The sequence below is a fragment of the Dermacentor variabilis genome, chromosome 5, assembly GCF_050947875.1.
Source record: "Dermacentor variabilis isolate Ectoservices chromosome 5, ASM5094787v1, whole genome shotgun sequence".
Lineage (NCBI taxonomy): Eukaryota > Metazoa > Arthropoda > Arachnida > Ixodida > Ixodidae > Dermacentor > Dermacentor variabilis.
In genome coordinates this window covers 18,114,156-18,129,175 of record NC_134572.1, presented here as the reverse complement: position 1 = coordinate 18,129,175, position 15,020 = coordinate 18,114,156, and the positions used below count along the sequence as shown (strand labels likewise).

Here is a 15,020-nt window from a genome sequence, read left to right as displayed (position 1 = left end):
GGGTCACTCAGGAAGACAGGAGTTCCTCACAGTTCTTTTCAGGGCATTGTTTTCCCGCGCGGAAACCAGTTGTGTAGGACGGTGGTTTCTCGCCTTCCTTTAAGTTACCTGCAGGACATGGATTTGGCCTCCACATGGTGACCTTAGGAGTGACTATTTGTAATTGTGAGGTCTGTGACTGATTTATGTAATTTATTTATTTTAAGGGTCGCTACGGTGGAGCATTTGCCGGCAGCAACTGCAAGGCTAATCCCACCAGTAGCCGAGAACCACTCAACTCAACTCAAACAAGCTGCGATACATGTCGTTTCGCTATCCGAACACTAAAATGTAGAATGTAGTTTGCCCGGCTTCGCGTTTAATGCATTTTTGGCTCGCCTTCTTGTCATTAGCAGGGCACATGAAAGATGCAGTACCGCCAGCTAGTCCGGCGCGTCGCTCTGGTGAATTTATACCCTGACGCGGCGCTGTTGTGTTAAGAGTCGAAACATCTGTATACTTCGCCTGAGAGCATACAGGAAATTGGCGAAATGGAGCGTTGTTCTATCTTTTAACATCAACGCGTTCAGAAATGCGTGGTGCCGACTCGCACCACATGAATGCCCTTGATCGCGAAGGCCAAGCACGCGGATGAGTACGAACCGAAGTGTTTCTCAGATGCAGACAAGATAATTATCAATTAGTCTTATTGAGTTTCGAGATCACGGCTTGATTATATTTCCCGGATGAAGCCCAAGTTTTTCTTGACGTGAGCAAATAAGGACATGTCAGTGCGAGGAACCGACTGCTACTTGTCACATCAGAGAAGTAGGAGTACATTACAAGTAGCAGAATCACAGAGGCGAAACACACCTGTAAATTGCCATAATCCCCAATAAATACTCAAAACAAGTTATCGCAAGAGAGAAAAAGCACATCTTAATGTGTCATGTATGCTCCAAATGCTCAAATCGATAAAAGCATGAGAGAGACCGAGTGACCCACATCACTACCCTCATAAAGAGCACTACAATATACAAAACCATGTTTTTCAACCAAACATCCGGAGTAGTCGTTAGCATGTCAGACCGTCATCCACGCAACCACCTCCAGCTTTTCACTAAAGACAGAATCTCTCTCTCTCATTGTCATTTTGGCTGGGCAGAAATACTACATTCACTGTCTATTCCAATACTAATCGGTTATGCGATTAGTCTGCTTGAGTATAAAGAGGCCACACGAAAACAGAACGAAGGCGTTGGGCATGTGGGGTTATGCGTTTCTAAACGTCGCATTTCGGTAAGATAAGCCGTGATGTTTATGCATACTTTCGTAGTCAAGCGCTTCTTATATCACCTCCCATTTCGGGCCAGTGAAGAGGACGCGTCCCCCATGTTTTCCGCGAACAAAACAAGCTAAAAAATTATCCGCGCTATGTCTGACGTGCTTCCATAATGGCGTCGTTCGCTCTGGATAGATGCACGCAGGCAATCCACTTGCGTCATCGCTGCCTTTAGCTGAAGTTCTTAGCCCTCAATGGCGCCGCGAACTTCATCGTTTAAGTCTCTGTTTAACCAGTTCCGTAATAAATTCCGTCCTTTACACCGACCAAAGTGCGTTCGGAATTCATCGCACGCAATGCAGTTCATTTAGAAGCCTAGCCGCTTCTCTTGAACTAAACGTTCTTTTTTGCATATTTCCTGGAAAGCTTAACTTGATTTAGAAGTTTCTTACCTGCGTTTCTTTTTTTACAATTGTAAAGTCAATAGGTGGCTGCGCACTATTTTGCTTTGCGAAAGAGTGATCCGGTTTGTAAAAAAAAAAAAACAAGAAAACATACGATGGTATCACGTAGTCGCCCTATAGAACATGCTGCACCCTCATTGAAAATCGGTAAGTGTGGCCTGACTTTCTTTTTTAATTTTTGTCGCCCTGCAAGTGATGCACCGATAAGTGGTATTAGAGACTAGTCAGGACATCAGATGCCAATCTAGAAATTTGATGACAGAAAAGCGAATTAGCACATTGCAACCACGTGGGGAAAGCAATTAACGCAGCACTAAGAAAATGCTAACACAAGAGGGCACACTCGCCGCTGTCGCTGAGCCGCACTTTTATGAGAGTGGAATGAACGCTCGTGGATGTAGTTATCTGAATAACTTAAGTGCTTGTCAGAGAGCCCCAAGTAGTCAAAATTAATCCGGCGCACTCCCCTCAGGCATCCCTTAGGACCTGCAGTGCAGCTTTGTGACATAAAAGCATACATTTTATGCTGCTTTTATCTCAGCACGCCGATATAGTGAGATCACAGCTTGATCTCATCTCCAAATTTATGTTCGTCAAATAGTAAACGACAGAGTCAAACATTGGGCAAATGAAATTGGTTGAGAGGCTGCACACAATGTAACAAGTTCGCGACATTGAAAAAAACAAGAAGAAAAAAAAATATTGCTCCGGTTATCGGCAGTTACGTACGCAAGGTGAACCGCGAACTGTATCTTGACTGAGGCGTCTCTGTAAAAAGAAGCCACCACTCTCCACACATATATAGAGGGATACGGGTCTGCAAAACGGCAATTAAGCCCTTTCCTGGCGCAGAGCCGTTCCTAACTTTATGGCTGTTAGTGATGATATTTTCCAATATAGAAAGTGGTCCGCGCACAAATTGACGCCTGCACTCAACCCCGTCCGCTTTATTGATGTTTGTGTTATCTCCAAGTTTGTCATTTGCCGGTCACGTTTTTTGATATTTGGTGCAGCAAATGTAGCCTGGCGAGTCACCATTTATATCTCAAGCCACGAGCACTTCCACTATTGCGAGCCTTCGGATGAAGCACGCTTCATCAGCAAGGTTTAAACTGAGGTGGTTTCAACCATGAAGAAATTCACGTATTACGCGCATGGCTTAGCTGAACTTATCGCTGTCTACCTTTGCAACGTGCAACGTCAAAGAACGCAGGGATTTGAAGCTGTGACACAAGTTCTGTACGCTCTTACCACGGCTTTCTTTCTTGCGTTTAGTCTATCTTGGATCAGCTTGCCCTGCGCGGTATAGGCATGTATTTAAAAGCCGGACGTCCTTATCATGTAAAATTTTGCTGAAGGTCACTTTTTTAATATTTTGCAAATAGAGCATATACCGAAGTGTCGACACGCATTGTGGCAAACGCTGAAAGCACTATTGTTGGAAACTCTTTGCACAGATAAGGGGCGCTCATTCGACGTAAATTTTGCCGCGCGACCTTTGGTGCGTTCCGCAGCTCGTTAAGCGCGCAGTCGTTTCGGAGGCGTCGCATGCGATGGCGCTCTGCTGTCCTTCCAGCGGCGCGCATCTGGCCACTGACCCGCGCCCATCCGTGTTGTTGCCGGAGGGGCAACGGGCCGGCAGGCTGCGCTGAAGGGGCACCGGAGACTGAGCCGAAGGGGCATCGCAGCATTCCCGAGACTCCGACAGAGGAGAGGGAGTGAAATAGCGCGCGAGAGAAAGTTGTTTATATATACCGCCATGTGGGGCGGGTACCTTCCTGAGCAGAGCGCGGCTGAACCTGCTCTCCGCATAAAGTGACGCTGATCGTCCGGTGGGTGAGGACTTGGCCATTCTCATTCACTGTGACGCTCTCGCAGCAAATCGGCGCCTTCCGACAGCTCGAATCACCGGGATTTGACATTGAGCGCGCCGTACGCCTACTTGACGCTGTCGCGCTTGTTGTCGAGCATATAACACGCGCAGCTAACCGGATCCTCCCTGTCAAGGTCGCATGTACGTTTTGGACTTAAGTTGGAAGTCATTTCTGTGCGTCGAGTCACGAAGACGTGGCATGGAGCTAAAGGGCACCTCGCTGTCTGTCTTGGCCCTCTTCCTTGTATTCTCGGCAAACGCCGCTGCGGAAGACGCACCTGTGATCCGAACTACAACTGGCGATGTCGTTGGCCAGAGACTGCGCGCCAACGCCAGAGATGTCGATGCCTACCTGGGCATTCCTTACGGTCAGCCTCCGGTCGGCGAGCGAAGATTTATGAAGCCCCTGCCCGCTTCGTCATGGAGCGGTGTGTTCCGCGCGGATGCTACGAACCCGGGCTGTGTCCAGACGGACTTTGTGGTCACGGAAAATGCCAAAATTGACATGTCCAGCTCGGTCGAAGACTGTCTCAAGTTGAACGTATGGGTACCAAGGCGTGACTGTGACGGTAACAGTGATATCGCCACCGTCGCCTCCACTTGCAAGAGTAGCCTACCAGTGTTTGTATTCATCTACGGCGGTCTTTTCAGCTGGGGATCAAGCTCCCTGTTCCTGTACGACGGACTTCAATTTGCCGCGCGCGCCGACGTCATTTTCGTGAGTTTCAATTACAGGCTTGGCCCGCTCGGTTTTCTCAACGCTTCAGTGCCGCGAGCTGAAGGCAATGCAGGCTTGTACGACCAGGTCGAGGCTCTTCGGTGGGTGCGGAACAACGCGCGCGCCTTTGACGGGGATCCCGGTGCGGTTACGTTGGCTGGACAGAGTGCTGGCGCTGTCTCGGTCTCGTACCACGTGTTATCCGAGCTGAGCCGGGGTCTCTTTCAGCGGGCTGTGCTCCTGAGTGGGACGCCGAGCACACTCGCCTATTCGGAGAAAATCAACCAACATGAAAACTTCCAAGCAATCTCTACAGCTGTGAACTGTACTAATTTTTACCTCCCCGGAAGAGAGAGGATCGACGCTGCATTGAGCTGCCTTCAGAAAGCGGACGCCCACCGACTTGTTCACGACGTTGAAAAAAGCATGGCCTATCGGTACATCACAATTCTTCCAGGCTACGGAGACTCGTTTCTTCCACACAACCCACTTGATCTGGACAAGGCCCGGATGAATGTGAAAGAAATCTTTTTGGGCACCACCCAGGACGACGGCGCTGTGCTTGTTACAGCCATGTACTCAAAGATGAATTGGCTGAAGGGCTCCATCGATGGCCGCACTATACTCAGGGTTTTTCTTCGCAACTTCTTCCACGTGGGCCTGTCCAAGAGTTCGCAGTTCGAAGATGCTTACTTCGGCCATGCCCAGCAAATTTCCGAAGTGGAGATGCTCAGAGCGTTGTCTTCGGTAGTCACGGACTTGTGCTTCAACTGCGCCACGGACTTGTTCGCTCAGGCAGCTCTGAAAAACAAGGTGTCTCTATTTCGTTATGTGTTCAGCCACCGGCCATCTTACAGCTTCTGGGGAGACTGGGTCACTGTGACCCACAACGACGACTTGCCATTCTTTTTGGGCACTCTGAGGGTCGACAAGAAAACGGTGCTGGAGAAACACAATGACTCGTTCGGCGAACTGATGCGAGAAAAATTCTCGGTCACGAGCGAGGAGCTTAGCTTTTCCGACGAGCTCATCGAAGCCCTTGCCGAATTCTCTTGGACTGGGTGAGTCGTATCGACCTAAAGGGACCGAATATTGCATCAGAACTTTAGGTTGTCTCCTTCGCACCCTTGCTACTCGTTTAACCACGCCTTGGTTGGTGGTACTTCCGCACTTTTAGAAATTTAAATGCGAAGTATTAGGAAAGCCTTCAGGAACGAAGCTTCAGTTAGATGAGGTTTCGTGGCAAACAAAACCAACTCTAGAGTTAACGTGCCCGTGCATGGGCCGCTTTACTGTAAATTGGAGCTCCATATGTGTCTACCTTTTGCGCACTATCAGCAATATCGCTGTTTTTCATGGTGACAATCATAATAATAAAGTGAGAGAGCTAATTATGTTTGTATTCTAAGTTATGCGCCATAAAAACAACAGCCGAAGTATTGAAAACTATTGACTGCGCGAAACGACACGAACGACACAGAAAAGATACACGGATAAGTGCTGTGTTCTGTGTCGTTGGTGTCATCACGCGCTGTCAGTAGTTTTCAGTATGGATTACCAACGTGCCCAACGTACTGTCCTTTTAAAGCCGAAGTATGTTTAATTTTACTTTCCTGCTAGCAGCTTGTTAGCTGCAGGTGAACTTGTTAGTTGCAAGCGTGAAGCGGGGGAGGCAGCAGTAAATGCTTGGACGGTACCTTTTTACATTTGAACCCTCGCTGTGTCGAAACGATGGGACTTGGTGCTCACGTTGCCAAGCCCACTAGTCTTTGACCTCGTCGAAGTTCTACTTTGGGACACAGCCGCGACCTCGACATCAGGTTCATTCAAAAACCTCTCAGACATTGATTCAAACACCATTGTCAGTCGGCGTTAATCGAAGCACTGAAGACACGTACGGTCAATAACCACCGCTGGGTTCCGCTGGTGTCACCGCGCCTGTCCAACGTGGTTGGGTCGCTCTGGGCCAAGGTGAAATGTTGCACCCTCGCCACCTTAATTCGGTTACCTTGTGGCGCGCTGCAGACCTGGCCTTGGCAAGCTCGTAATTAGCTTTGAGGCGGTTTCGTAGCTCCACGGGCCTACACTGGTCGTCCCACTTTGCCGACACCGTTGGGTAGCTCGTGATTACCCTATCGCCATTCACCATAATTTGTCCTTTCTCGCTGCGCCGCGCATGGCACCCCGTAATAACCGCTAAAATCCACACGCGTACTTGCATTGACCTCGACTCGTCTGTATACCCTAAAGCAGTGCGCATAGCTCATTCGTCCGATTTTCTTTCGAAAGATGAAGCACCAACAGAGTCAGCACACTAAGAAAGAACAATAACAGGCCAAGGTGTTTCCTGCCATAGCTCGTGTTCCACGACAAGCCCCACAACGTGTTCTACTGCAAATCCGATTTTCTTGTACATGAACACCAGTCTTACCTTCTTTGTTTTATTTTTCGGCAGTGAAAATGTATGCATTGTTTCAATATTTCATTGGTTCTTCTGGACTGGCATAGTTACACGGTTTCGCACTTTATTGGCTCTGTTGGAGGGCTACGCGCTACATCACCGAATGACGTAATGTGACGGAATACTGATTTGAAGTCGACAGCCATTGACCGAAGCTTGCATGCTCCTCTTGAGCAGACACATTATTGGAGGGGGCGTCCCTAGTAGAATCTAGCAAAACCTTCAATTCGCTTCCTCGTAATAATGAGTAATGGTGAGCTTTCGTCAAAGCGCGTACACACGGGCACTACAATTGAGCCGTGATGGGATTCTCCGTTCTTGCTTTGTAAGAGAGTGAAAAATGCATAAAAGAATGTTGTCGTGGGCTCCCCGTGCATTCTGCTATCTCCGTGTTTTGCGTCACTGGCCTGCGAGATTTATTCTGAGCCCTTAATTGTACTGTCAGGAATAAGCAGAAATAGGACGACGTAATAGCTTTGGTGTAGCTGTCCGCTGGCGCGCCTAAACATACACTACGACGAGAACATGACGGCAAAACTGTTATTGTACTCCATGAAAACAGCTCACATGTTAGGATACTGAGTTTCCGTCAGAGGTTTCTCCTCGTGAGCTTAGATACTGTGCAATAACAAAAGGCTTGATAAGTCATTGGATGACCGGGGAAAAGCGTGGTTGAACATACGTTGTTGTGGGAACGCGATGAAGTCGGGTTTTATTTTGCGAAGTTCCTTTGCGCATATGAGCTTGTCTGTTTATTGATTGTCTGGTCTTTATTCATGTCACGGCATCTGCTATTGCACATGCTGGAATGATTTCTTTCAAGACAAACAGTCTGCCCCATTTCTTTCGATTTTAATGTTGCTAGTTTCTTGTCTTTGTTTGGTTGTTTCTTTCTTTTTTGGTAAAGCCTTCGTATACGGTGAAAAAAATTCCGGCGTTTGATTTCTTTGCGCTAAAGAATATGGCTCACTGCCGCATTCAAAAATTAATTTTGCTTTTTTTGTCTCTATGATGCAGGAAACCAAAGATTCCAAAGAGCGACATGGAGTGGCCAAAGTATACCAAAGAGAACAAGGCGTATGTGATACTCAAGCCGAACGACTACAGCGTCGCGTACGGACCCAGGTCCAAGAAATGCCACCTCTGGGAGCCATACCTTGTGAAGAGGTGAAATTTTGCTTTTAAATCGTGGTATTTATAACAAATGCACATCGAGTTTAGTTGCAGGAGCCAATGCAGAAGTAATAGCGTATTGCGAATTAAAACCACAACAATGAAACCTATTGGATGAATTAGAAGACATAGATTTCTATGTTAATAAAAACATATAATATAACTTATTGCGGATGTTGCGACAATCACGTGACTCTTAGTTTCTAATTTAAGCTTTGAATGGGAAAGTTGGCATTACCTTAATGTGGCACTAAACTGAATATGATATCCATGTGAGATTCTCAACGGCGACTTCAAGAAGTCGTTCTTTATTTATTCATTTTATTTATTTATTGTATCTCACAGGGCCCGTAACCAGGACACTACATAAGTAATCGGCATGAAAAAGCCGTACGAGTTAGGTGGCGTGGTTTGACAGTTGGTATTCACGGATGGTAGTCTTGAAACGTGAGATGTCAGGGATCAAGGCGATGTGGAGAAAGGTCTAACAATCGCTAGATTTCTACAGGAAAATATAAAAGGAGAACGCTGAATGGTAATTTTATAAGCACGTGGAATATATGCTGCATTATGATGAATTAGGCGAGCTGGCGGTGGGCTGGCCTGATGACTTGATTACCGAAGGGCAGGAAATAAAAAAAAAAGATTGATGATATATAAACGAAGGCGAGCTGATTTGCAACTGCCGGCGAGTGTAGGACGATGAAGCTGAGCTTTTGATTCAGTGATGTTGGAGTTGTGCGATTAGTCAGAGTGCTAAATTTAGTGGATGCCCTCTTTTCTCACCCGCCGTCGCGGTAACCCAGTTGGTCTGGCGCTATACGCGGCGGAGCTCGATCAATCCCGGCTTCGGCGGCTGCATTTCGATGAGGGCAGAACGCAATAATGCTCTAATAATGTGCTTATATGCACGTTAGAGAACCACGAGTTGTCAAAGATTAATCCGGAGTCCTCCACTACGGCGTGCCTCATAACCAGATCGCTGTTTTGGCACGTAAAACCCCAGATTCTATATGGAAATCCGGTTTGCAATTCATCGCAAGCCAAGATAGGTCAAGCTAGATCAGCCTTTCGGCTAAAGGGGCCTTTTTTTACGAGAGCTACCGCTCGCGTTGTTATTGTAGAAAGAAATGTCATCAGAATAGATCAGGACGGTACTCTGCTAACGGACAAATTTTCTTTGCGATCACAGCGTGCAGAAATGTTCAACTAGCCTTGTCAGGCGAGAGAGCGATGGGCGGGAAAGAAGGGACGGGGGGGTTCCGGCTAATGTCCGAAATAAGAAGAGAGTCATCATCATCATCATCCTGGTTACGCCCACTGCAGGGCAAAGGCCTCTCCCATACTTCTCCAACGACCCCGGTCATGTACTAATTGTGGTCATGTCGTCCCTGCAAACTTCTTAAGAAGAGAGTGTGCAACGCCAACCCAATGGCGTATGCTTCGTTTTCCACAAGTACGAGCGGACGCGCCGCCATTGCCCGGCTCGTTCTCCGTATTGGGCCATCACGGACCTCGCGCAAGAAAGGTTTGCGCGAGCACTCTTTGCATCCGGGAAAAAGACAGATTCAGCCTTGTTTTTGCACCGTAGGTCTTTCTGAAATGACCATACGCGCCCCGCCTCTTGTGCCAAGGACGACAGTCATTGTGGCGCTGTTTACGCGATCATTGGGAAACCGCTCGTTTCTTGAAGGGTCACATGCTTCGATGGGGGCTTGGTACTCAAAATAACGGCATCGAAGTATGTCAGCCAAGGCTCGTCCCACATAAAAACGCGGTAGTGGCTTGAAGAACTGTTTCAAGGCTTTTGAACATTGCACTGAAATTCACTGCTTCATATCCCGAGGACAGAAGAAAGAACTACGAAGTTGCATTTTCTATAGGTATTGAGGTTGTCTTAAGCGATCCACTAGCTTGCTCTGATAAAATTCGCAGGATAGGCCAAAACGGGTAAATGCGGAGAGCTCGGTTTGGAAATTTCTACCACGAAACTTGAAGCCTTAGGTCTAATCGTTTCCGCTGAATGCGTATTGTCTCACAACTAGTGCCTTTTTATCTGCGTCTATTCTATCTTGTTTTCTAAATGAATGGGGGAGGAGAAGCTCGGCCTTGGCCTACATTACCTACTTAGCTCTGCGAGCCATCAAATGATTTGCAAATGAGAAACCACGTCAGACATTGTTTATCTTATCTAGTCCTAAGCTGTCGGTGCTCACGAAGTTGCATGATGAAGGAAAGCCTGCAGAGTTTGCACCTTCGGCCTGGCGGACCCGTGAGAAAATGACGCAGGTGTAAAGGGGTTGCCATATTTAACGAAAACAATTTTCTCAAGAGCAGCGCAGCACAATTCATTCATTCATTCACAAACTTTATTAGAATCCTGAAGCCCGGTCTTTTATGGTATAATACATTTATGTGGCACAAAGAAGTGTTATTGACAAGGCGTTGGCACACTATTTCCTGCAACAAGCTTCTGAGAATCCTCTCATCTCAAAATTATTACCGTGGTGCAGGCCTCTGTGTTAATGTCATGTACATTATATGAATCTTGCACACCTCTGTTTTCAGTTCAAGCACGTAGTATTGTTAGTAGATTTACGCAAATTACTTTTCAATTTTCCGAATTACTCGCTGGGGCAGCCTTCGACCAATACGTACGTCTGCGGAGCCTGATGCTCTGAATTGGTGTAGCAGCTGAACAATGTCCTCCTGCAGAGGCTATCCAGGAATAAAGACTCGCTGAAAGCCGTTCTCTTATCCGTCTTCTCTAGTCACTTGGTTATTTAGCGAATCTTTCGACACACCACATAGCGTTCGAAGCTCGGATTAAAATGAATGCTGGTAGTGAAAAGTTCTATGAAAGCGGGCGCGTACTCTCCGATACTCCTTTTGAAGAATGGAGCTCTGACCTTGGCCAAACACGGAAATAGATTATGGAAAAGTTTGTTGCATGTGGTGTGCTTGGTTCCGGAAGAATAGAATGCGTACTTGAATGAAGCCGTTTACGCAACAAAGAAAAGGATAACACAAGCCTTCACACTGCATGCGACCCTAATTAGCCGGCCATTAATTAAGAGCTTTGTTTTCAATAGTCCCAGTTCATCGTAAATTTGTGGTCTGCGGTCGCTTTCTGGAGAACGAAACGTCCTTCTGCAAGGCGTTGAGGGGCATAAATTTGCCTCTAATGGAGAAGTGTTTCTTAAGAAAAACTGCGGCAGGCAATCGATAGCGCATTGGACCTTCCAGTGAACGCACCAACTATGAAGAGTATCAGTGCTACTGTTCATAGCATTGCGAAATAACTTGGGAATTTCAACTTAATCCCTTGCCGCAGTAGCTTTGTTACCTTTCCTTATTCGTTTCTAAGTACGGATTTAGCGTTCGAGAATAACTGCCTAAGTTTTCTGCAGCCTAGCCTGGACAATTAGGCCTCACTGTCTTCCGCGTCCGTTAATAAAGGGAGACGCAAATCCGTAAAGTGGTGCGCTCAGTAGGATTACGGGTTAGCATAGCAATTTTCCAAACAAATGTGCACGCCTCATCAAGGCCGGATGACGTGCTGGAGCATTTTATGACGGAAATTCTCAAACTGTGCGACCAATTTTCTTCTTTTTTCTTATTGCGGCTTAGCGACGACACAATATTGGAAGAAAAGGCCAGCGTTCCATGGTTATTATTATTTTTAACATAGAATGAGCTTTCTTATCCCTGCCCAGGAACCTGCCGTTATTTTATTGCACGTTATACGAAAACTGGTAATTACGAAATTTGCTTAAGAATATGTGCGCTTTCTATCTACTGCTATGTGGATATGGGAGCTCTTAATCTTCAATAGCGGTCGAAACCTACAGTGTTACAGGCGATTTGCACAAATGTAGCTTCATAAAACAGAGGGAATTTTTGTTATGAGTTGGTTGGTTGCTACAATTCGAAATTAAATCTTGTTTGCTCTTCCTCATTTACGTATAACAATGGTGACACGAAATTCACGCAAACGCCAATAAGCGCGTGGCCGTTCATTAACATTCGGATATACTTAGTTGTCCGAACAGAACCGAAATCATACGAGATATGACACGCAAGTTATGGCTTTGTTTCGTAACAACGAACATGTAAAGTACTGTCATATTTGTAGTAACATTATCTGAATATATAATACCGCGCTCTGGGTACATTTGAACTAGGTTTCTCAGAAATCTTTACTGATACTGGCTGCAGGCTAGTTCTTTTTTCTGTTCCGGTTTGGCGTGTGTTTCGTTTGCATGCGCGTTTCTGTGCGTATCTGCTAGCGGCAAGAACGCTAGGCTTGTCTCTTGCTGTACTCACAGCCAGACATTTCTTTCTTTTTTTCTTCGACGCAGGCAACCGTCTCCAACGACGCCCGCTCCCAAGCACAAGCCGACGCCCAAGCGCATGCCAGAGAAGCGCCCTGGAAAACCGCTGCGGCCGCTCGACAACTTCGTCGAGTCTTCGGCATCCACCGGTCCGTTGTCATCAGCCACGGCGCTGGCATCAATGCTCTTCGCCATCGCCTTTCGCCGGTCATGAGAAGAACAAGGGACGGGGTTGGAAAAGCTTGAAGTGGTGTTATCCCGCTTCGTAGAGTTCTAATTCTTGGCGCTTACGGAAGTGCGCGTTCTTTCTATCAGCGCTGCAGGGACACCTTATGCTGGCCAGGAGTGATTGTAGCCTTTCACCGTGCTTAGGTACCTGGCGCTGTGTCTACGCACATGTCGTTCAGGGCAGTGGCGAATGTCGTGTTCGCTTTTTTGGGAGAAACACGGCGGGAAATTTTGATTCGAGACTAAGATGGTGAGCATGGGGCACCATACTCTGACGCTGATATTAGTGCAGTAAATTAGAAACTACCGACATGTTTTACAAGGCGGACAGTGCGTAGGCATGCAAATTGATGATGAAAAGGGCCACGGGAAGGTAGTAGCAGGCTCGTTGAATTGGAAGTGTTGTGCCAAATGTAACCGAAAGAAAGAACAGGAGGGGGAGAGGCAGTATGCGGCTCTCTTGTGAGGTGCTCTGAACGAGTCAGTGACCGTTCAGATAATAAAAGATGTAAGGTGAACGGCCGGGCACTCTGGTGTGCTTTCTAGTACTGAAATGTGCTTGCCTGGTATAGTTATGAGTAAGTAATGTATTGTTGGACAAGACTAGGGCAGTGGTAGTCAAGTAGTTTCTTTCTATATTGTTTATATAGCGTTGAAATCACAGATACACTTTCTTCGAGCGGAAGTACTCTTCAATGAGATCACGAAGTGGAGCGATGTCTTTTTTTTCGGAGCACAATCAACTTGGCAAAACGTTGCCGGCATGGAGCATGCATGTTCAAAGTTATTGTTGTAAGCATCATATCGCACTACTGACATCATTAGTGTTGGACTAGTTGTGTCTCAAATAACTGCCGATTTACCATTTTTGTGTGCTATTTTTAGTAGTGTTAACGTAGTTCGCGCCACCGAAATATCTAATCAAAAGACGGCCCTTTCGCAAGCCTTACTGTCAGTTCAACTCTGGCTTTCTGCTACAACATGTCATGGATCTAGACATAGAAATTCAGTGTCTGTCATTTACATATGCAATATTTATTTATTAGTGATACACCTGCACAAATTAGAAGTCGTATTCGAGTGTAGATAAACTTTATTTCTGGCGTTCACGTGATAGATCGAGAATTGTGGCGTTAGTCAGTTTCTTAACCATACTACACTGTAAAGCTGCCGGCATGTGTGAAAGTCATCCAGAGCAAACGCTCGCTAGCAAAAGTCACTAATCGTGAATTCTTTTCATGTGGCATAATCGAGAGCTTAAAACTGAAGCAGAAATGTGAAATGTTAGATTAACGAAGTTCTAGCTAAGCAAACTTATTGCCATAGTGGCTCACTTCCTTTGGTTTTTTTATATTTTGACCTTGGCCAGCGGGTTTTACATCGAAGACATGTGTGTAAGGCTGCCGCAACAGAGTAACATAAGTTCATCAGCCGAGTACATATAAACATAGATTACGGCAGCTGTTTGGAGAGTTGAAGCCTGCTATCAGTGTAACTGGAAATGTGTGTGATCACCCAAAGGGCGCCAAATGTTTCATCAAATATATAATGTTTTCCTCACTTGTTTACGCTTGTAAATACCCATCTTGTGTTTCATCTCGAGGTATTGTTTAGCATGTTATGCGGATACGTGAATGTGTGCGCTTGCATCTACTCTTGTGTTAAAAAAAGAAGCACTGATGCATTGTAATATTTGAGGCTTTCTATACAGATAGGTGCGCCATTTTTAATTGATTTTTCATTGATTTCTTATTCATTTTTTATTGTGTGACAGGCACGCATATGGGTGTTTGTGACTATGAAATAAATGAAATTCTAATAAAAATACTTTTTGCTTTGAAAATCACTGTGTGTGCGTGCATGTGTGTATGTTAGCCTGTTCACGTTTCTAGAACTTGCTTCTGCATTCATGGGATCCAGGCTTTAATGCATCATCAGCAAATTAGCAGCTTTAGCTTCCGCCATGAGTTCTGCGCCATAAGCACTTCTTTTTAACGTGCTGGCTCGTAAAGCAAAGGCGTCTCTTGTGGCATGCATATTTTGTGAACCACCGCTTCAGATCCTAATTTACTTGTATTCGCCAAAAGTTCACGTCCCTGTATAGCCAAACATTGTGAACTTCGTAGCTCTGCTGCCATGTCGACTATCTGGGGTGGCATCGCTGCTGCAGCGGTGCATATGTATAATGTCTTTCATGAGTGAGGTACCATAAAACACAAAGTGATGGTGCGTAAATGACCCTAGTAGAAGAGCCACTGCTAGGCTCCTGCACACGGCAGATCAAACTGTGGTACCCGTTAAGTACGCACGCCTTTTCGCAGAACGAACTTATAAACTGCAGCTTGTGCTCATAAGCTCAATGAAAATGTCTTCGATACTCTGTTAAACCGGCGTCAAGGAGCCACATAAAGTGAGAAGCAGGGCAAAGGTTGCTTGATCCACCCAGGTTCGTAAATGTTGCCGGCTGCTGCTCCGCCCTAGCGCGACCTATTATATGCGGAAGGGCTT

At 46.2% G+C, this 15,020-nt stretch overlaps 1 protein-coding gene across 3 annotated transcripts in view; it reads left to right on the top strand.

Moving 5' to 3' along the window:
• LOC142582325 (acetylcholinesterase-1-like) overlaps nucleotides 1-14,355 on the top strand; it is an 88,702-nt gene extending 74,347 nt beyond the window's left edge. For 2 of the 3 annotated variants that reach the window (XM_075691895.1, XM_075691894.1), the window contains exons 2-3: nucleotides 7,795-7,944; nucleotides 12,312-14,355. In XM_075691895.1, the coding sequence (XP_075548010.1) occupies nucleotides 7,795-7,944; nucleotides 12,312-12,498 (337 nt within the window). In that variant the 3' untranslated portion in view covers nucleotides 12,499-14,355. Of the gene's footprint in view, nucleotides 1-3,515; nucleotides 5,378-7,794; nucleotides 7,945-12,311 lie in introns of those variants that run through there. The other variant, XM_075691893.1, reaches the window with a different exon arrangement.
• Nucleotides 14,356-15,020: the final 665 nt, after the last annotated feature.